Source organism: Chaetodon auriga, chromosome 3 (genome assembly GCF_051107435.1).
Source record: "Chaetodon auriga isolate fChaAug3 chromosome 3, fChaAug3.hap1, whole genome shotgun sequence".
NCBI classification, from domain to species: Eukaryota; Metazoa; Chordata; class Actinopteri; order Chaetodontiformes; family Chaetodontidae; genus Chaetodon; species Chaetodon auriga.
Window position 1 is genome coordinate 17,917,591 of NC_135076.1, and position 22,521 is coordinate 17,940,111.

At 44.0% G+C, this 22,521-nt stretch overlaps 1 protein-coding gene across 1 annotated transcript in view; it reads left to right on the forward strand.

The window, feature by feature from the left end:
* Positions 1-2,517: 2,517 nt before the first annotated feature.
* Positions 2,518-22,521, forward strand: part of obscna (obscurin, cytoskeletal calmodulin and titin-interacting RhoGEF a) — a 36,116-nt gene continuing 16,112 nt past the window's right edge. The window contains exons 1-43 of the mRNA XM_076725871.1: positions 2,518-2,560; positions 2,667-2,933; positions 3,301-3,462; positions 3,634-3,738; positions 3,828-4,094; positions 4,291-4,560; positions 4,650-4,916; positions 5,070-5,333; positions 5,446-5,712; positions 5,872-6,141; positions 6,269-6,535; positions 6,642-6,908; positions 7,166-7,438; positions 7,535-7,798; positions 7,984-8,250; positions 8,441-8,707; positions 8,827-9,096; positions 9,315-9,581; positions 9,915-10,190; positions 10,439-10,705; positions 11,735-12,001; positions 12,171-12,437; positions 12,514-12,780; positions 12,929-13,195; positions 13,306-13,572; positions 13,729-13,995; positions 14,100-14,369; positions 14,534-14,812; positions 14,925-15,182; positions 15,302-15,568; positions 15,840-16,106; positions 16,362-16,628; positions 16,830-17,096; positions 17,365-17,631; positions 17,885-18,151; positions 18,367-18,633; positions 18,902-19,168; positions 19,381-19,647; positions 19,740-20,297; positions 21,159-21,854; positions 21,944-22,016; positions 22,112-22,206; positions 22,329-22,441. Coding sequence (XP_076581986.1) covers positions 2,521-2,560; positions 2,667-2,933; positions 3,301-3,462; positions 3,634-3,738; positions 3,828-4,094; positions 4,291-4,560; positions 4,650-4,916; positions 5,070-5,333; positions 5,446-5,712; positions 5,872-6,141; positions 6,269-6,535; positions 6,642-6,908; positions 7,166-7,438; positions 7,535-7,798; positions 7,984-8,250; positions 8,441-8,707; positions 8,827-9,096; positions 9,315-9,581; positions 9,915-10,190; positions 10,439-10,705; positions 11,735-12,001; positions 12,171-12,437; positions 12,514-12,780; positions 12,929-13,195; positions 13,306-13,572; positions 13,729-13,995; positions 14,100-14,369; positions 14,534-14,812; positions 14,925-15,182; positions 15,302-15,568; positions 15,840-16,106; positions 16,362-16,628; positions 16,830-17,096; positions 17,365-17,631; positions 17,885-18,151; positions 18,367-18,633; positions 18,902-19,168; positions 19,381-19,647; positions 19,740-20,297; positions 21,159-21,854; positions 21,944-22,016; positions 22,112-22,206; positions 22,329-22,441 — 11,211 coding nt within the window. The 5' untranslated portion in view covers positions 2,518-2,520. The remainder of the gene's footprint in view (positions 2,561-2,666; positions 2,934-3,300; positions 3,463-3,633; positions 3,739-3,827; positions 4,095-4,290; positions 4,561-4,649; positions 4,917-5,069; positions 5,334-5,445; positions 5,713-5,871; positions 6,142-6,268; positions 6,536-6,641; positions 6,909-7,165; positions 7,439-7,534; positions 7,799-7,983; positions 8,251-8,440; positions 8,708-8,826; positions 9,097-9,314; positions 9,582-9,914; positions 10,191-10,438; positions 10,706-11,734; positions 12,002-12,170; positions 12,438-12,513; positions 12,781-12,928; positions 13,196-13,305; positions 13,573-13,728; positions 13,996-14,099; positions 14,370-14,533; positions 14,813-14,924; positions 15,183-15,301; positions 15,569-15,839; positions 16,107-16,361; positions 16,629-16,829; positions 17,097-17,364; positions 17,632-17,884; positions 18,152-18,366; positions 18,634-18,901; positions 19,169-19,380; positions 19,648-19,739; positions 20,298-21,158; positions 21,855-21,943; positions 22,017-22,111; positions 22,207-22,328; positions 22,442-22,521) is intronic.

Consider the following 22,521-nt stretch of genomic DNA (forward strand, 5'->3'; position numbering starts at 1 on the left):
TTACTTCAGTCACAGGGATTTGACATCTAGTAAAATACATGTTCTGCTGGGGATGCATAAGCACTTGACTTTCGTCCTTTCCTACTCATGTCTGAGAAAGCTTCGTAATGAATGGACTGCTGGAGATCTGTAAAACGAGACTGTTTTGCTTCTGTGGGTCATCATTCCTCTCTCACTGATGACAAGTTGTTTTTTGTGCCCAAGCAGAACTGCACAGAGATTATCCTGTCAAGTTTCACTGGACTTATGAGTGCTCAGTGGCACATGGAGCTGTCCATCAAATGAGGCGAACACAATGCTGGGTAGTGCTGGTTTTGTTCTGTCTTGCTGTCTGGATTGAGGGAACCCCACAAATTTCTATCTTGTTGTTGTAATGCAAACAGGAACACCTTAGCCCAACATATGTGGGGATATGAGGAACAGGAGGTGGGTGCATTGGCATTTCCCTGCTATGTGGAATTAATATCTGCATTGCATGGCTGCTGTGTTAGTTTTAATGCTTTGTTTCTTAGTCTGATGTCCTTTAAGCACCTAGAATTGACAGCTCAGCCATCATGCGTAAACCACCTTCACTTATTCTGCTGTCAGTACACAAGGGAATGATCAGACGTTATTTAAGAGAGGATATGTGCGTCTTTATGTCGTTTAATCTTTTGTGACCTTTCAGCTGCAGCAGTGGTGGAAAGTCCCTGTGGAGATCTGTGTACTTTGATCTCTCTAACCTGAGATTTAGCACACTGACAGATATGGGTCAGTATTGCAAAGAGCACATGATTAAACTACGCCAGCCTTATAATACACTGAATGCTGTAATTCTGTTTTGGTCATTTTAGTGGATGAGATCTTAGGTCTCTCTGCCAGCAACCTGATAGTGAACTTGATTCTGTATAAAGCAACACATTCACGTGCAGACTGTACAAATTGTGTAGAGTACTCACCTACATCCTCATGGTGCATGACGCTAACTATCACTTGCTGAGATGCTTTCAAGTGCACTAAGCCTGTCTCTCACTCATTCATGCACACTAGAAAAACATCACACTAAGCCCATTGTATACATTTTGATTGTTTTCACTGATGCTGGACATGAGTTGCCTCTCACCATTAAAAAGCCAAAGCTATCTTTGCCCCATACTGACAGAAAGCTATTTTGGAGGTTAGTGTGTGGGGAGAGATATGTCAGCTGTTCAGCACTGCGCGCCATCGAAGCAAAAAAAAAAAAGAGAAAGCACTATAGGCTGTCTGCTTTGGGGACTGGGACACGGCTTGCAGACCTGGGCATGCTCTCCTTTGGCTAAATGATTGTTGTAAATCTGAAAGGCTTTGTGAGAAACAAGACAAGACTCGGACAGATCTGTTGCCATGGTGGATGTTTTATCCAGCTCTTTTTTCAGGTGACACTGTTTTGTTTTTTAGCCATTGGTGCAACAACAGGGCATGCAAGGATTTACTCTCTCTAGAAAACACCTGTCTAAGTTGAAGGTGGGTGCATCACTGCATTTAAATCTGATATGTGTGTTCTTGTGTTATTTTGGTGGTTTTGCTTGTCATTATCTATTTGCATATTTTGATAGAGCCAATGGAGAACTACTATTGAATGTGGTGTTGATGGAAAATGAGTGTTAAGATTTGTAAGTTTCATGTCAGGTCAAAGTTTAAGTCGGTGTATTTCACTCTGAGCTGTTTTGTGTTGCTTTTATTTCCATGGTTTTCATTTATTTCACATGCCGTCTGCAAGAGGATCTCATGGGACTTGGAGTAAATCTAGATGATGGTTGGACAATCCAGTGACATTGTGTGACGCATTATGAAAAGTCATTTCAGCTGGTATGAAATAGAACGACCCTCCTCTTGGACTGCTTAGACAAACTCATGCCCCTAATGATAGTGGGAGGAGCCAGACTCTGAAAAGTGTTTCATGATCTCAAATATATCACTCAGTCTAGTAATTGGCAGTTCTCATTTAGCCTCTGGTTTGTTTTTTTGAAGCTTCTCAGTTCAGCGCATGCAGCCTCATGGAGGTGGTATCACAGCTGAGTCTATATTGGTGGTGCTGAGCTCAGCCAAGTGAGGTGACAGAGATTACTCTCCACCTCATTACTGAGGAGGACTGGCATGCCATCACAGGGATGGACCATATGACAGTGAAGCCATGTGTATCCCTTTTGACCATATTGCCATTTTACAAGTGATGGTTTATATCATTATTAGCCTGAGAGGAATATGTTTTGCACACAAAGGATGTATTGCAGTGGGTTATTTACAAATCAGTATGTACAGAGTGGACCTGAAAGAGGTGAACGTCAATAAGTGTGAATGAGGTGTGAATGAGTTGATGGATGATGGTGGTTTTATGGCAGGACTGAGTGTCACATGTAACAATGATAAAAGAGATTATTTTCTGAGCCAGACCATTATCCAATATATATTTTCATCATATTATAGTTGTAGCCCTTCTGTGATAACTGTGGTGAAAAGTAAACAAGATTCCCCAATCACACTGAGAGTTGAGCTGGAGGCATGGGAGACAATAAAGCTGGAGGAATAGTAGCTGCTGCAAGTAAGTTCTCTTCTCACACAAAATTGTAAATTTCAGTGTAGAGCATACAATGAATCTCTAATACTGTGTGTGTGTGTGTGTGTGTGTGTGTGTGTGTGTGTGCCAGAGAACCGTCTGCAGGTGGTGAAGGCCTTGGAGGATGTAGAGGTTTCTGAATGTGAGCGCTGCTCCTTTGAGGTGACCCTTAACCTGGCCTACATCGAGGGTGTGTGGACCAGAGATGGGATGCAGCTCAAGTCGAAGCCCAACTGTCGCATCAGCATGCATGGGAAGAAGCACTCGCTCATACTGAACAGGGTGGCTTTGGGAGACGCAGGCCTGTTCTCTTTTCAGGCCAATGGCATTCAGACGTCCGGCAGACTCAGTGTCAAAGGTAAGGTGGTACAAAAGGCCGTGCTACTTCCATGACCTCAGTATTTAATTCTGTGTCCATGTGACTAAGACAATTAATATGTCAGGTCAAATCAAGATCCAAGTCGAGACCTGACCAAGGCCTAAATATTCAAATGATGGAATAAAGTAATCAGAATATTGTGCTCATATATTACTACACACATTACTTACTGAATTTCCCCAGTGTGGGACTAGTAAAGTAATCTTAATTGTAGACTCTAAGTCTTAACACTTTTAGTTGTTTTCAAGAGCTCCATCAGTGCCTCATCACCTGTACGAACGAACAAACAACACTCAAAAAGTCATTGCTTTAGTTTTACAGTCATGGTTTGGTTATCTTCTGCCAGCTAGAGACATCTACATAGTGAAGGAGCTGGAGGATGTTGATACGATGGAGCGTCAGGTCGTGAACTTCCTGTGTGAGGTTAACCAGGTTGATGTGGATGGTCGGTGGTACAGAGATGACTGCCGCATTCGACATGGGGACAACATCAAGATCAGACACCAGGGTAAGAGACCAACCACAAAACTAAAACCTGAAGAGTACAACAACAAGAATTTGTGTTTTAGTGCTCATAGTGGCTGTACCAGCTGTTCCTAGGAAAATAAACAAAGAAATATAAAAAAGAAAATATTAAACCTGGTTAAATATGCTACGTTTTGCTTCGATCCGATTGCAGGTAAAACTCACATACTGTTATTCAAGTCAGTCAGGCCAGAGCATGCTGGAGAGATCAGATTCACTGCAGAGCGCGTCTCATCCTATGCAACTCTCACAGTAAAAGGTGAGCTGCTTATTATGTCACGAATTATGAAATGATGCCTGACCCCATTCGCTCCCTGAAGGTTCACAGCCTGTTCCTACCTCCCTCAGAGCTTCCAGTCCAAATAGTGCGTCCTCTGAGGGTCAAGATAGCCATGTATCGCCACCGGGGTCTGCTGGAATGCCAGGTGTCACGGCCTAATGCTCAGGTCAGGTGGTACAAGAACGGGAAGGAGCTCCTGCCAAGTAAGAAGTACCAACTAATCAGCCAAGATATCTACAGGCAACTGACCATCGATGACGTCTGCTCTTCCGATGAGGACACCTACACCTGTGATGCAGGAGATGATGAAACGTCTTGTCAGCTTCTGGTGGAGGGTGAGATGCCTGATCACATGGCCTACAGTGATTTTTGCATTCATGCAACCCCACTTTCAAGATACTTACCATATCATGAGTAATGCCTATTTGCACATGTTTCTGATGTACAGACTACACATATAAAGTGATATTTGTATCATTTTAAATGTGGAGTTAGTTAGTAGTGGTGTGTGTTTTATGGCTGTACATGCAGAGCAGGCTATCAGCATAGTGAGGGGGATGAGCTCAGTGGAGGTGATGGAGCCAGAGCCAGCGCTGTTCCAAGTGGAGACCAGCTTGAAGTCAGGGAGGCCGCCCCGGTGGACCCTGAATGGTGAGGTGCTGGAGGCCAGCACCATGGTGAACATCAACAGGGAGGGCACCCTCCACAGCCTCTGTCTCACTTCCACAGAAAGCTCCATGTCTGGCCCTGTGCTCTTTGTAGCTGGCAAGAGTCGTTCCACTGCGCAGCTTACTGTCAAGGGTGAGTTGCCTAAACCTTGTCAGAGTATGAAAGAAATACTGTAAGAAAATACTTTGTAATTAAGCAGCTTTACATCTCTCCACCTCTAGAGCGACCCCTTCGGGTTGCCCACCACTTGGAGGATGTCGAGGTAAAGGAGAACAGCTCTGTGACTCTGAGGTGTGGGTTTGCCCCCTCTCCCAGGGTGGTGCGGTGGTTTAAAGGTCGCACAGCTCTGAAGACCTCAAACAAATACAGCATGAAGAGGGAAGGGAAACGGGCAGAGCTGACCATTCATGGCTTGACAGGGATGGATGCAGGACAGTACCGCTGCATGGCTGGAGGCACACAGAGCACTGCACATGTGAAGGTAGAAGGTAGGTTCGACATGGTCTGTGGAAAACTGAGGTATGAATTAAGTTAATAACACTTTCTGTATTGGCTGTTCATTATTTCCACACTGTTATTGCATTACTTGATGTTAGTTCAGTTGATGATTTGGTGTAATTTAATTCCCCCTTTTATTGTAGTGCGAACGCTGAAGTTGGTTAAGCACCTTGAGCCAGTGGAAATTGAGGAGGATGGCGTTGCCACGTTCTCATGTGAGCTCAACTATGTCGTTGCCAATGTGGAGTGGCTCCTCAACAATGTGCGCCTATATTCCAACGCCATCAACAGGATCCAGCACATGGGCACTATGCACAGCCTCTTAATCAAAAAGCTGCGGCCACAGGAGAGCAGGGTCACCTTCAAAGCAGGCCTTCTCTCTGAGACTACCACCTTAAAAGTCAAAGGTCAGCTAGGGGAATAACTGAAGTGTATGATTTATAGTTTTTCTGATACTTAAATGTATAGTTGTCTATTTCTAAGAAATATGCGCACAATGAATAATGTTATTGGCTCCAGAGCGTCCAGCTGTGTTTCTGAGGTCTCTGGAGGATGCAGCAGGGGAGGAGCAAGGGGAAGTCTGCCTGCAGTGTGAAATTTCCAAAGAGAGCGTGACCCCTGTTTGGAAGAAGGATGGTATGGTCCTAACCGCTGATGATAGACATGAGTTTCTCCAGTTTGGGAAGTCCGTGGCACTGATCATCCATTCCCTGAGCAAGGATGACGCTGGACAGTACACCTGTGACCTGGGCACCAGCCAGACCAAGGCTAAAGTTACTGTACATGGTGAGTAGAAGAAAAACAAATGTCTGGGTTGTGCTCACGTTATTATTTAATGTGCCTTTTTATAACAGTGCCACCAATTGATTGACAGAATGACACTAAAGCACCTACTAAGAAATATTTACTGTAACAAGGCTGCTTTGTTATTGTCTTTATCTGCAGACTTACACATCACAATTGTTGAGCGTATGAAGACAACATCTGTCCTGGAAGGCGAAAGCTGCACTTTTGATTGTCACCTCTCTCATGATCTCAATGATGAGCCTTCCTGGACCATCAATGGCCAGGTGGTGATCACCAATAGCCGTATCAAGGTTATCAACAATGGCCGGAAGTATAAGATGACCATTAGAGATGCTATGCTGACTGACGCTGGAGATGTGGTCTTCACAATTAAAGACCTAAGCTGTAGGACCATGCTCTTTGTTAAAGGTGACCACCTGGCTGTCCCAGATTAAATGATCAGCACTGTTTTATCTGTGTTTCTGTATGTGAGGATATGCCATTTGGAAGATGCATAAAAGCCTGAATGTGAATCAATGCATTCCCCTTCCTTTAGAGAAGCCAGTGCACATCTTCAGGGACCTGTTGAACATCAAGGCGGTGCCGGGTGAGGACGCAGAGCTGAGCTGTGAGATCACCAAACCAGATGTCACCATTCGTTGGCTGAAAAATGGCCATTTGATCAGGCAGAGCCCTAAATATGAGATGAGTGTGGAAAAGAACCTTGCAAGACTGGTGATCAAGAATACCACCATCAGAGACTCTGGAGATTACTGCTGTGAGGCCGAAGGCATTGCCTCACGTGCCAAACTGGAGATTAGAGGTAGGTGAGGCCTTTCAAAATAATCCACATTGTTCTGCAAAGTGGATAACTGACTGCAGTAGTAAAGGTGAAGCTTGAATTTTCTAAGTTTTACTATCCCTTTCAGAACTCCAGCACACATTTGCAAGGGAGTTAAGGGACACGGCAGCAGAGGAAAAGGGTAAAGTGACCCTGGAGTGTGAGACCAGGCGCCCAGCCAAGCGGGTGACCTGGCTGAAGGGCATGGTGGAGCTGAGATCTGGTCGGAAGTATGTCATGAGGCAGAAGGGTGTGGTGCTGTCCCTTACCATCACCTGTCTGGAGAAATTGGACACCGATATATACATATGTGATGTCGGCACCATGCAGAGCCGAGCACAGCTCACTGTGCAAGGTGAGACCATAGTGTCTTTTCTCTTTATCTAATTGCTGTTTATTATTATTATAGCCCCAGAGTATTACCTGACTGTGGTCCAGGGCTGGCTGAGGTAAAATCCTTTGACAAAAGACTAAAAAATAATATTCAAGTTTTGTCATTATTGAGTATAATGCTCAGTGAAATGCTAACGATGTTGATTAAGGCGTCTAGTACCTACTGTATGTGACCATTATGGGATTTTTTAACGTCTCCATCCTTTCTGTTTCTTGCAGGTCAGAGGGTGTTGATCCTGGATGAATTAGAGGATGTTGAGTGTCTAGAGGGCGACACGGTCACATTCAGGTGTCGAATTTGTCCCAGTGACTACATCGGGGTCAAGTGGTATCTGGACGAGACGCTGCTGTACACCAATGAGCTCAATGAGATCCAGATGTTGCCCGGAGGCTACCACACCCTCACATTTAGGCAGCTCGCCCGCAAAGACACTGGCACCATCTCGTTTGCAGCAGGGAACAAAAGATCATACGCTTCACTGTTAGTTCGAGGTGAGGCTTTAATCTGTAGCAGAGATTTATCTCCTTATGTAATTTGTCTGACATTTCATTTGGTCCTGATTTGGTTTCATCTCTTCATGTCACTAGAGAGGCGTCCCACCATCATTAAAGCACTGGAAGACTGTGAAGCTATTGAAGGTGGTGGTTTGGTTTTGTCTTGTGTGACCTCCAAGCCATGTCACATCCTGTGGTACAAAGATGGCTGCCTAATGTGGAACTCCTCAAGATATTTTGCCACTCGTTCCGGCTGTGAGGCCCGGCTGACAATTCGAGAGGTCTGCAACAGCGATGCTGCAGTGTATGAGTGCAGCGCTGGATCTGTCACAACTAGAGCTGTTGTAACTGTCAAAGGTATGAACAACATTTTATTGGACTGTTATTACACTTACTGCTTATTATTGCCCACCATTAAATGTCAGAGGAATGGGCCATTATGGATTCTGGATTATACAGGTAAAATTTGTAATAACACAAGCTTTTCATATTATTGTTGAAAAATTAGCATCAACCTGTTTTTCCTCTGTCTTTTTTTCCAGCCATCCCAGCAGAGTTCACTCAGCCTCTACAGGCTGTGGAGGCCAAAGAGGGGGAGAGGGTGATCCTGACTTGTGAATACTCTCTGCCAGGGGTCCAGTTCCACTGGAGGAAAGGTTTTGAGAATATCAGGCCTGGAGACAAGTATGTGATGAAACAGAGGAAGACCATCAATTCGCTAACCATCAAAGCTCTGAAGCCTGAGGACTCAGGAGAATATACCTGTCAGTGCAGAGATCACCGCACTACAGCAAACCTCAAAGTACATGGTGTGTCATTCAATTTTCCTTGCCCTCATGTGCATTTTACCATAATTATGAAACCAAAAACCCTAGTATTTGCAAATCTATACTATTTATGTATTTATGCTTATTGTTTCACCAATACTGTCCACAGCTTCACCACTTTCACCTTGCTCCTAATTGTATTTTCTCAAAAATGTCACCTCTTGTTTTCCAGCTATCCCTATTACATTCATACAGCAGTTAAAGAACACACAAGCAGAGGAAGGAAGCAATGTCATACTGCGCTGCGAGCTGTCTAAACCTGGGATTCCAGTAGAATGGAGGAGAGGACATGAGCTGTTGAAGAACGGGGTTAAATACCAGATAAGGAAAAGGGAGACCACGCTGGAGCTCCTGATATGGAAGCCAGTGCCTGAGGACAGTGGGGTCTACAGCTGTGTGTGTGCTGATCAGATGACATCTGCCACTCTCCAAATCACTGGTAGGACATGATTTACCAACAGGCTGATGGGTTTAAGTGATAGGTTTTTAATCCAATTTGACAAATAATTATCAAGAACTCATCACCAATAATGATTTATCTCACCAACAACTCCTCAGCTCTCCCAGTCACCTTCAAACAGAAGCTGAGGAACGTGCTGGTTGAAGAGGGCAACATCGCATCTTTCCGCTGTGAGCTGTCGAAACCTGGTCAAACTGTGGAGTGGAGGAAGAGGGGGAATGAGCTCATCAGGAACGGAGAGAAATACCACATGCGCCAGAGAGACATGCTGATTGAATTGAGGATCTTTGATGTAACACCTGAGGACAGTGACATTTACACATGCATCTGTGGAAACATAGAGACCACTGCAACTCTGACTGTTAATGGTAGTTGTTTGTTGTGTTTCATCATGTTCTATTTTTTTATTTTTTTTTCAATGTACTTCGTAGGAAGTCATATTAATTATTAGTATTCTTTGCAGTGGTGCAAGGCAAACTATTGTGTGCAAAACAAAATACAAGTTAACCACAGGAAAATAGGCTCCTCGCTGTTCATTAAATTCTTGATTTCTTACTCATGACCTAACCTTATCTTTGCCTTTCAGCTCTTCCTGTCACCTTCAAGCAAAAGCTGAAGAACCTCCAAGTGGAGGAAGGACATAACATCACACTGTACTGTGAGATTTCTAAACCTGGTGTCCCGGTGGAGTGGAGGCTTGGAGGAGACTTGCTGGAGAATGGAGAGAAATACCAGATGAAGCAGAGGGACGCGGCCCTGGAGTTGATCATCAGAGATGCTGATCCAGAGGACAGTGGGGTCTACACCTGTGTATGCAGAGAGCAGAGGACAAAGGCCACTGTTAAAGTTATTGGTATGTTTAATGTGTGCAGTGAAGCATATTCTCTTATTTTTATACGTCCATCCCAGATAGTATCTCAGGAATGCACTGAGGGAATTTCTTCAAATTTGGCACAAATGTTCATTTGGACTCAAGGATGAACGTAGTAGAATTTAGTGATCAAAGGTTACTGTGACCTCATAAAACATTTTTTGGCCATAGGTCAAAAATTCATACACTAATTATAACAATATTTGAAGCACAAGCTCATTGGTTTTGCTGATACTGAGCTTCAGATGGTTGTCATTGCACCATGCCTGTGTTCTGCTTTACATGTCTAAACAGTATTTGTGTTGGGTTCTATAGCTGTTCCTGCCACATTTAAAGTAAGCCTGAAGACACAGGAGGCTGAAGAAGGGAGCGGTGTGACTTTACGCTGTGAGCTGTCTAAGAAGGGAGTCCCGGTGCAGTGGCAGAGAGGGGGTCAGGTGCTGTCTGAGGAGATATTTCGAGGAAAGTATCAGATGAAGGTAGAAGGAAAGACAGCTCAGATGACCATACTCAATGTCCAACCAGAGGACGCAGGGAAGTACAGCTGCATCACAGGAAATGAGAAAACCACAGCTGAAGTCAAAGTGAAACGTAAGTTTGAAGTTTGCAAGGACCAATGAAAACACATTTTCCTATGGAGTTTCATACCTGTTGCTCATATTAGCTCTGCGATACATTTGAAATAATGATTATGTGATTATAACTTTGGTGATGGGATAGTTCTGCTGTGTGCTGTGTGCCACAAAAAAATACAATCTAGGAGTGAGGGGATGAACCCATTTGAGTGAGCAAATCAATGCAATCAATGAATACAGCATTTTCTCATATACCCACATCAGCACTTCCCATCACATTCAAACGAGACATCCAGTGCCTGGTGGTGAAGGAAGGGGACAGTGGAGTTTTCTGCTGTGAGCTCTCCAAACCTGGAGCTCCAGTGGAGTGGAGGAAAGGCAGAGTCATCCTCAAACCTGGAGAGAAATATGAGCTGAAGCAGGAGGGACGTCTCACCAAGCTGGTCATCAACAACGTAGAGGAGAGCGATGCTGGCAAATACACCTGCAAGACCAAAGACAGCCAATCAACTGCTGAGCTCACTGTCCGAGGTAAGTGACATTTAAGTCAAAATCCCCCCACATATGTTTGAGTCATTATTTTATTAAGCACGTTTCTTCTTCTTTTTTTGAATTCCCACTGTATTCAACAGAGTCACCTGAGCGCAGACGTCAAAGAGGTCAGCTCTTATGTAGTGCGATAAAACCAAAATAGAGCCAGTATTAGCACTGTGTGAGCTCCATTATGTCATTTCACTTAAGCTCAGCGGAGAGATAATTATTTCATATCTTGTCACCCGACATGCTTATGACTAAATGTCACAGTGCTCCATGTGCACTGTACATTACTTCTCACAAGCTGGGTGAAAAGATACAGCAGATGTGATGCAGAGTCATGTCATATGGGATGTTTAGGCAATAGTTTGCAGTTAGATACATCCCAAACACTCCTCTAACTTAACTCTAGCATTAGCATTAGTTTTTGTGTTTTTCATGTAAGTGATACTACATGTTTATTAGTTTGTGTCAGAAATAGTCTGCTGTGACATGGTGATAGAAAATTTAACTCACCCCCCATAATGGATTATCATATAATCCATTACACTCAGTTTAAACTCACTGGTTAGCAAGAAACATGATTATGAGCATGACAGATCTTCATACCTGCCATGTGCTTACATCACTGCTATGATGCAACTGCCACGTAACATTTATTATGTTCCTTGTCATACTGAAGACAAGGAAATGTGTTATGAAATCCATTGAAAACAGCACATCTCTGCATGATCAGACACTTGTTACCATGTTTCCTCTTTAGCTGTTTTGGTTCAGAGGGGATGAGCTTGGTAATTTTAATTTTTAATTTTAAAATCTTTTTTTGTAAAAGTTGTTCAGGCTGCAAAAACACTTGTCATTTTGAGAATGTACTCTAATGTACTCTTAATTCTAAGTGTAGAATAGACTTTCTTGGCTGGACAGCAACAAAGACGGGCCAGTCCTGTCAATGCAAATTGTAACGCGTTTTGGATAAAAGCTTCATGTAAATGCTGTCATTTACCATTCATGTTGGATGATTGACAGGTTTACCACCAAGCTTTAAGCTGCCACTGGTCAACCAAGAGGTGACGGAGGGCAACAGCGTGGTTCTGCGCTGTGAGCTCAACAAACCCGCCCCTTCAGTGGAGTGGAGGAGAGGAGAAGAGCTTCTGAAAAACGGAGACAAATACCAAATGAGGAAGAAGGACCTGCAGCTGGAGATGAAGATTGCGGACCTCAGCCTGGAGGACACAGGAGATTATACCTGTATATGTGGAGAACAGAGGACAAAAGCTATGCTCATTGTGAATGGTGATTACTGTGCACATTAAACTGCATTGTTTTGAGTGTCCTCAAAGATCGCATGAATACACAGTATATCAGAGGGTAAAAGATAAGTATGCTAAATTCAGCTGAACTTATCATTAAAGAATAAAACATTTTCATCTCATTGTGATATTTCTCCTGTGGTCTGCTCCAGAACGGCCAATCAAATTCCTTCAAGAACTGAAGAATATTCAGGTGCAGGAGGGCAATGGAGTGACACTCTGCTGTGAGCTCTCTAAAGCCGGCACTCCAGTGCAGTGGAAGAAGGGAGACGATGTGTTGACCAACGGAGAGAAGTACCAGATGAAGCAGAGAGGCTCCACCCTGGAGCTCCTGATCAGGAAAAGCCAGCCTGAGGACAGTGGCACATACAGCTGTGTTTGTGATGACATAAAAACCACTGCCACTATCATCATCACTGGTGAGCCATTAAACATTATGTAGCACAATATCATAAATATCTTACACAGTATTTTGAGCTGTCTCTCACTCTACAGCGATCCCAGTGACTTTCAAGCAAAAGTTGAAGAACCAAGAAGCAGTAGAGGAGGGCAGTGTGACTCTGCGCTGTGAGCTCTCTAAACCGGGAGTCCCACTGGAGTGGAGGAAAGATGCTCAACTTCTGAGGGAGGGGGAAAAATATCAGATGAAGCAAGAAGGCAGGGTGGCTGAGATGCTGATCAGACATCTAAGTCTCACAGATGCAGGGGAGTACAGCTGCTTTGCTGGCACTGTGGAGACTTCAGCTGGCATCAGAGTAAGAGGTAATTACCCAGAAAGACACTGTTCAGCTGCTGATTTTGTTTCTTAGCCAGATTGAGACAGACCCACTGAACATGGATGGATGGAAATCTGACAAGAAAGAATTTGGAATTGTCAGTTTGCCTAATTTGTGGGGTTTTTTTTCCTCAGCAATTCCTGTAACATTTAAACAAGAGGTGGAGAATTTGGAGGTGAGAGAAGGAGACAGTGGAGTTTTCTGCTGTGAGCTTTCCAAACCTGGAGCTCCTGTGGACTGGAGGAAAGGCAGAGTCATCCTCAAACCTGGATACAAATATGAAATGAAACAAGAGGGACGTCTCACCAAACTGATCATCAACAACATAGAGGAGAGCGATGCTGGGAAATACACCTGCAAGACCAATGACAGCCAATCAACTGCTGAGCTTACCGTCAAAGGCAAGATTCAGATCCCACTCTGTCAGCATGATAAGAGAATATCTAAACATTCACCTTTTCTCTAATGGACTTTTTTCATTGTTTTTTTTTTTTGGTTCTCCTCCTTGCAGCTCCTCCCATCACATTCAAAACAAAATTAAGGAACCAGCAGGTGGAGGAGGAGAACAGCTTGACACTGAGCTGCGAGCTGTCTAAGCCTGGCCTTGCTGTGGAGTGGAAGAAAGGACAAGAGCTGCTGAAGAATAATTTCAAGTACCAGATTAAAAATCGAAACAGCATCATGGAGCTGACCATAAAAAACTCCCAGCTGGAGGACAGTGGACTTTACAGCTGTATCTACGGTGATGTCAAGACCACGGCCAACATCACCATCACACGTAAGGGGGGGATTGTAAATGCAAGCATGTTTGTGTCTATGCATTGTTACACTGTTCAAAAGTTAAGGAAAAGTACTTTTATGCATTAGAGCTTAAAAGGGAGTAAAAGAAGAACAAACAAAAAAAAACCACAACATGAGCTTGATTTTTCCACAGCAATCCCCCTCTCTTTTAAAATGGGTCTGAAGAACCAGGAGGCCCCAGAGGGAGGCAACGTGTCCCTCCGCTGCGAACTTTCCAGGGCCGGGGTGCCTGTGCAGTGGTGGAAGGCCGAGGACCAACTCTATCATGGGGGAAGATATCAGATGACGCAGAGAGGGAAGATAGCTGAGATGCACATTAAAAACATCCAGCCCGAGGATGTCGGGGAGTACAGCTGTGTCTTAGGAGAGCAGAAAACAACGGCTGAAGTGAACGTGAGAGGTATTTGCATTGCTGCTTTTTTGTGTTTCTTAAACCAAGCAGCAATTAATTGGTGTGAAAATCCAACTTATGTAACATGCCGTCTCCTTCGCTTCTTTTACCAGCGGCGGCATCCGTGTTCTTTGAGAAGGAACTGGAGAGCCAAGCGGTGATGGAAGGTAAATCTGTGCTGCTGTCTTGTGAAGTTTCCAGTGCTAATGTCCCTGTCACTTGGAAGAAGGACAACACTGTGGTGGAAGAGGGAGGGCGATACATTTTAAAGAAGAAAGGTCCCACACACACCCTGGAGATCAAGAAACTGTGCCTGGAGGATGCTGGAGAGTACTGGTGCATCACCAGAGGCAAGAAGACCACTGCCAAGCTGATCGTGAGGGGTAGGTGGAGTCGAATTTGAATGGTGTTTTGCTGTTATTTACTGATATATGAGAAATGTGACATGAATAAAAGGCCATTCTCACCTAAGTTGTTGTGTATATATATTACATTCCATCTCCATCTCTAAAAAGCCAGCTGTATATAGATTCCTCTTCCTCCACAGAGCGTGTGCGGATTGTTACAGAGCTGCGAGACATAACTGTCACCGCGGGTGAGGACGCAGAGTTTGTGTGCGAGCTGAGCCATGCAGACGTGAGTGAGGGTGTCTGGTGGCTTGGTTCCAGCCCTCTGCAGAAGAACGAGATGAACCAGATGACGTGTCAGGGTCGCCACCACCGATTGGTCCTCACCATGACAACGCCTGAGGAGACGGGCACCGTGGCGTTTGTGGTTGGGGAGGAGAGGACCTCTGCATGTCTGCTAGTTGTTCCTAAGCCCAAAGGTGAGCAACAACATAAGGGATGAAAAGTGAATCAGCAGAAATGTGCAATGTCACTTAAAATAATTTCCTCAGAACCAGACATTTTAAAGTGGCATTTGATTTCAAATTCTAGTTTTATTTGAGGAGAAGCCTGAAGACGTTGTGATCATGGAGGGGGAGACAGCCACTTTGTCGTGCACGACCTCTGATTTCACCTCTCCGGTTGCCTGGAGGCGCAACCACATCCCACTCCGAAATGGCGACAAATATGAGATACGTAAAGAGGGAAAAGTCAACCTATTGCTTATCCATGATGTGGATCCCCTGGATACTGGTACATACTCCTGTGATACAGGAGATGTGCAGAGCAGTGCCAAACTTACTGTAACAGGTAGATACTGCAACATTTAACACTCTTCTTCTAACTTTTACCTGCTTTTTTGAACAGTAGGCCATTGAGATTGGTTACATTGACATCCAATGTCTCAATTCCTGCTCTCTCTCTCCCAGAGCTCCCACCATTCTTCCAAGAGGAATTGCAGAGTGTGGAGGTTGAGGAGGGAGGTTCAGCCTCTCTGTACTGTGAGCTGTCTAAACTTGGAGTGCCGATCCAGTGGAAGAAGAACAAACTGCCACTAGGAGCAAGCAGAAAGCATGAGATGAGGCAGGATGGCTGCTTCCTCCAGCTTCACATTAAGGAGCTCAAACTTGAGGACAGTGGCAGCTATTCATGTCAAGCGGGAAGTGCAGAGACCACTGCAACTGTATTAGTGAAAGGTGTGTGCATTTGGCATGAACAGCTCAGCTCTTTGCTCTGCATGCATTTAACCACACAACAAAATGCAATGTAGTTTTACTGTCAGTGAAGGTAGCGTCAAGTGCTGTGACTTTCACATAATTTTCTGTGATTGGCTAAATCTACATATACTGCATGTTCAATCAACTAAAATAACAAAGTGATATTGTGTCTTTTTGTGGTGGCATCTCACACAGTATAACTCTCATGACAAACATTTATCATTTTGTCCTTCTCAACCCTTTTTCTCAGAGCTTCCTCCATTCTTCAAGAAAGAATTAAGAAGTGTGGAGGTTGAGGAGGAAGGTACAGCTTCCCTGTACTGTGAGTTGTCTAAACCTGGAGTGTCAGTGCAATGGAAGAAGAACAGGCTGCCACTGAGAGCCAGCAGGAAGTACGAGATGAAACAAGATGGCTGCCTTCTCCAGCTCCATATCAAGGATCTCAAACCTGAGGACAGTGGAAGCTACACATGTCAAGCAGGAAGTATAGAGACCACTGCAACTGTGTCAGTGAAAGGTGTGTGTGTTTTGACAATTCTGACTTTTTTTAGATCATTTACATATTTTGCATTTTATTTTACAATACTGTCTTGTACTTGTCTGGTCCACGTGGCACTCATTATTTTGTCCTTTCACTACTGTATAAGGTAAACCCACCCGCTTAGAAAATGGCTTTTCCGAAGAGCCTGTACAAATTCTGTTCTGGTGGGGTTTCAGGCACCATTCCCATTACATTATCGATGTACATTTTTTTTCTTGCCTATTTTCCAAGAGCTTCCTCCGTTCTTCAAGAAAGACGTAGTACATGTGGAGGCTGAGGAGGGAGCTACAGCCTCCCTGCACTGTGAGGTGTCTAAGCCTGGAGTGTCAGTACAATGGAAGAAGAATAAGCTGCCACTGAGAGCCAGCAGGAAGTATGAGATGAAACAAGATGGCTGCCTCCTACAGCTTCACATAAAAGAGCTCAAACCTGAGGACAGTGGAAGCTACACATGTCAAGCAGGAAGTGCAGAGACCACTGCAACTGTGTCAGTGAAAGGTGTGTGTGTTTGGAAATTTGCATATTGAATTTTTCAATTTCAACTAGCTGAAGCTGAATGTTTGCCAGTGGAGCAAACATCTCATCTATCGCTCATATTTTTTACATTTGATTTAGCTTAAACTTGATAATATCATAAATTTTATTTCTGTTATAATAAAACATCCCACTGTTACTCCCTAAACATTTTATATTCCACAGAGCTCCCACCATTTTTCAAGGAAGAATTGCAGAATGTGAAGGCTGAGGAGGGAGGTACAGCCTCCCTGTGCTGTGAACTGTCCAAGAGTGATGCATCAGTACAATGGATGAAGAACAAGCTGCCTCTGAGAGCCAGTAGGAAGTACGAGATGAAACAAGATGGCTGCCTCTTTCAGCTTCACATTAAGGATCTCAAACCAGAGGACAGTGGCAGCTACATGTGTCAAGCAGGAAGTGCAGAGACCACTGCAACTGTGTCAGTGAAAGGTGTGTGTGTTAGGCAGTGAACAGTTTAATGTTTGCTCTGTGTGTGTTTAACCACACAACAAAATTCAATGTGCTTTCTTTGGATTGTCTTAAGTTTCTTGACTTTGTGAAGTTTTGTATTATTGCAATTCCATCATCTACTTTGTAAGTTGGATGAAAAGTCTTGATAGTGTCTGCATTACATTTTCTGCTACTTGCTAGGTCTCGAGCATTCTCTGATTCCACCTTGTGTAATTGTGCTTTTTCCAATCTGTACCCATTTTTGCAGAGCTTGTACCATTCTTCAACACAGTATTACAAGGTGTGGAGGCTGATGAGGGAGGTACAGCCTTTCTGCACTGTGAGCTGTCTAAACCTGGAGTGTCAGTGCAGTGGAGGAAGAACAAGCTGCTACTGAGAGCGAACAGGAAGTATGAGATGAAGCAGGATGGTTGCCTCCTCCAGCTCCACATCAAGGACCTCAAACCTGAGGATAGTGGAAGTTACTCATGTCAAGCAGGAAGTGCAGAGACCACTGCAACTGTGTCAGTGAAAGGTGTGTGCATTTGGCAATGAGGAATTTGGTATTAGCAATGTATGCATTCAACCACATCAGAATTTGAGGTACTAATGACCTTTCTAATTATGTGCTGAGCAGCTATTATTACAGTCCTACCCGTCTACGTTGTAAGTTTGCTGATAAGCCTTGATACTATATGTATCATCAAAGACAAATGGTCCACTTCAAGTTTGCTCTCATGCATTTTCCAAATGGACATAAGTTTTTACAGTCATACCTGTTTTTCCAGAGCTCCTGCCATTCTTCAAGGAGGACTTGCAAAGTGTTGAGGTTGAGGAGGGAGGAACAGCATCCCTGTGCTGTGTACTGTCTAAACCTGGAGTGGCAATACAATGGAGGAAGAACAAACTGCCACTTAGAGCCAGCAGGAAGTATGAGATAAAGCAAGATGGCTGCGTCCTCCGGCTGCACATCAAGGAGCTCAAACCTGAGGACGGTGGAAGCTACACATGTCAAGCAGGACATGCAGAGAGCACTGCAACTGTATCAGTGAAAGGTGTGTGTGTTTGGTGGATGGCAAATTTTACTATATCAGCAATCTCTAAAGTCACAGACAAGTAATGTAATGCTGATTGATTGATATTGTCACAGACAAAATTGTTATTTATTTTCCTAATTTGATCCAGATGTGGTAATGTCTCAAGAACCTTTCATATTATGACAAACACATCCTAAAGATATTTTCCCCCTCCTCATGACATTGTTTCACAGAGCTCCCTCCATTCTTCAAGAAAGACTTACAAAATGTGAAGGCTGATGAGGGAGGAACAGCATCCCTGTGCTGTGAGCTGTCTAAGCCTGGAGTGTCAGTACATTGGAAAAAGAATAAGCTGCCACTGAGAGCTAACAGGAAGTATGAAATGAAGCAGGATGGCTGCCTCCTCCAGCTCCACATCAAGGAGCTCAAACCTGAGGACAGTGGAAGCTACACATGTCAAGCAGGAAGTGCAGAGACCACTGCAACTGTTACAGTGAAAGGTGCGTGTATTTGGCGATTTGCATACCAATGATTATTTAGTGTCAGCAATGTCAACAAACACAATAAAAGTACTTTCCTATGATTATCTAAAACTTCTAGCACATATTCTGTAGTTCATATTGCAAAACCCACCTACATCCTAGGATGGCTGGAAAATCTTGACACTGCGTGAATTTGAAATAGAGTTTTGTCCACTTCTGATTATATTTGAAACATTTTTCAACACTTAAGATGTATATGTTTGTCCAATCTGCACCCATTTGCCAGAGCTCCCACCATTCTTCAAGGACAGTTTAGAAAATGTAGAAGCTGAGGAAGGAGCTACAGCCTTTCTGTACTGTGAACTGTCTAAGCCTGGAGTGTCTGTACAGTGGAAGAAGAACCGTCTGCCACTGAGAGCCAGTACGAAGTATGAGATGAAGCAGGATGGTTGCTTCCTCCAGCTACACATCAATGAGGTCAAACCTGAGGACAGTGGCAGCTACACATGTCAAGCAGGAAGTGCAGAGACCACTGCAACTGTGTCAGTGAAAGGTGAGTGTATTTGGTAGTGTTTGCTCTGCATGCCTTTAGCTACACAACACAATCCAGTGTACTTTCATGAGATTGTATGAAGTTTCTTCCACCTTCTACATTGTAAGTTGGAAGAAAAGTCTTGATACTGTCTGCATTACCAAATACATTTTCCACTATTTGTCAGGTCTTTAAAGTGCTCTGTTTATTGCAACCTATACCTATTTTTGCAGAGCTTGAACCATTCTTCAACACATTATTACAAAGTTTGGAGGCTGGTGAGGGAGGTACAGCATCTCTGCACTGTGAGCTGTCTAAACCTGGAGTGTCAGTGCAGTGGAGGAAGAATAAGCTACAACTTAGACCCAACAGGAAGTACGAGATGAAGCAGGATGGCTGCCTTCTCCAGCTCGACATCAAGGATCTCAAACCCGAGGACAGTGGCAATTACACATGTCAAGCAGGACGTGCAGAGACCACTGCAACTGTGTCAGTGAAAGGTTTGTGCATCTTGATACCTAATTGCCAAAATTACAGGAATTTCTCATGTTCTTTTTCTGCGCAACAAAACATTTTTCATTCTCTTGTCCAGCACTGCAACCAACTCCACCAAAGGTAGAGCCTCCCACAATACTGCCTCAGGCAAAAGCCACTGTTTCCAAAACAACTGATACTCCAGAGAACGAGAGGCCCGTTCCTCCAGAGCCCAAAAAGAGAGCTAATAGGAAAGCATCTATTACAACTTTAGAAAAAGACGAGGAGTCAATGTTGGATCCAAAACGGTCTATGCTGAAGGAGAATAATGAGGACCAAAAGGGGATGCAGTCTGCAAGGTCTGTGGAGAAAGACTTTGATGTTGCACAGAATGTAACTCAACCGGAGAGGCATAAGGAGAAACACAATGAAGTGTCCAAGAAAGTTGATAAGACAGTGAGACCACTGGAGAAGGAAAATGGGGTGGACAGGGAGGTGGAGGAGCCACCAAGGCCTTTAGAAACAGAGAAAGAAGTTTTCATGGAGACAAAACAACCAGGAAGGACATTAGAGAAAGTTGTTAAGGTTGACAGTCAACAACCAGGAAAGCCTTCAGAGAAAACAAATAAAGTTGAGAAGAAGGAAAACCTTCCAGCAACAGTCCTCTGGAAGAACAGTGAGGATGAAAAACCTGTGAAACCATTTGAAAAGTCTGTAGTAAAGGAGGCCGAAGTAGACAAAACAGAAGAAGAACCTTTTAAACCACCTGCAAGATCTAAAGGAAAGGTAACAGTGGGAAAGGAACCACTTAAATATGTTCCAAAGGAAACTGGGGAGATCTTTGTCAAGTCAATAAAACCTGCTGTAGATGATTCTGAAGAAGATCACGAACAGAGAGTGAAATCATCCACAGAGGCAGAGAGAGAGAAAAAGCCACTGAAACTAGTCGTGGAGAAACAGTCAGTAGAACAACCAGAAAAGACTTCAGAAAAAGAGGCTGAATTTGCCCGTCCAAAACCACCCATGAGGATAAAAGGCAAAGCAAAGGGGGGAATGGAAAAACAATATTCAAGGGACACAGAGACAGATCAGGATGATCAACAGATTACAAGAGCTGAGGTGAAAACAATGGATGATCAGCCATTAAGACAGCCAACTGGGTCTTTGAAAAAAGATGTTGAAGAGCAAGTAAGCTCCGAAAGCAAACAATCAGTGACAACAGACACTGAGATAATGGAGAAAATTAAGCAACCTCTGAAAGTTGCAGAGAAGGACGCAAACACCAAACAGCCCATCAAACAGCCAGTAAAACCCATGAGAAAAGAACCTGAAGTGGACCAGGAAATCAAACTGGCGGTCGAGCCAATGAGAAGGGAGGAAGAACAACAAACAATAAAGATGACAGAAGACATTCCTCTCCTCTACATTTCTGAAGATGAAACTTTCTTAGAGGCTTTGTCTGAGCCACCAGCAACCCACAGTGATGCCCAGCTCCCTGGTGCTGAGGGTTCAACCCAACCCTCTCCACTTTCTCCAGTTAATGTACCTCAGAGGGTACAGCCACCAAAAAATGCAACACCAGAGATTGACATCAGCCCTGAGGACGAGCCACAACTGCAAGAGGCTGCGGTAAAAATCCAGGCCGCCTTTAAAGGCTACAAAACCCGCAAAGACATGCGACCTGTCTTTAAAGAGGTGTTTAAGAACCAGAGTGCAGATCTTCATGGTACAGTCACTTTAGTGTGTATCGTAGAAGGGAAACCCAGCACAGTGCGCTGGCTGAAAAATGGCCAACAAATCACTCATGACTATCGATGCCGCATTGAGACTACAGAGAGTGGCGTATGCACACTGGTCATCAAAAACCTCACCACCAATGACAGTGGAATCTATACATGTGAGGTGGTCAATAAGTTTGGTGTGACCTCCTACAATGGGAACATAACAGTAGTGCAACCTCAGAAGCCCCCTCCAATAGTCCAGAAGCCTGTGCACCCACCACTCGCAGCCATAACTCCTCTGCAAATCGCCCCACAAAAGCCTGAGACTGACACACAGACTCAGAATCTGCCTCAGACTGAAAACCAGATACCTGCTTCACCTACAGATGCTGTGAGCTATGTAGAAAGTATGAGTGTCTCTCTGTGGGAGGCCTACAACCTGACGGAGCAGCAGGACCCTCAGATCAACCTGCAGCAGAGGAGAGGATCCTCACTCATTGCTGCGAGCTCCAGTGAGTCACATGTTTGTTCTCTGACTGTAATCACAAAAATATGGATTTGCTTCGCCACATATTTACATATGATTTTATGCTCTCAACAGTGTCGAGTCCCTCTGATTATGACACAGCTCCGGATATGATGGAACCTGTTGAGACTTGTCCAGCTGCACCGAGGTCAGACTTTCGTTTTATTATCTTAATTTTAATTTGCGAGTCTTTAACATACTGCTCATCAAAATATACCCAAAATATTATCAATACTGTGACAGGGAAGTGACAAATGCAGTGGACCAAGTGCCTCCAAAAGATGATAAAGAACAGATAGCTCCTCCACAACCTCCTAAGAAACTACTGAAGGTCAAAGGTCAGCCATATTGATTTCTTTTATTCCTGTTTGTAATTGTAATTCTAACTATAACCTGTCCAATACTTCTTATTAAGCTTCCTATCAGGCATATTATGGTTATCTGCGTCAATAAATTGTAGGGGCTCATGAAGGCAGACTGAGGACACCATCTCCTAAACACCACCGTGCTCAAACACCCTTAACTAGTACTGTCTCTGGATCGGAGTCAGAAGGGGAAGAGGATCGACAAGAGGTGCTTTTTTTTTTATCTTATGTTCCATCTTAGATGTATATTTATGGACTAAACATTCATATAATAATTTAGTTAGTAAT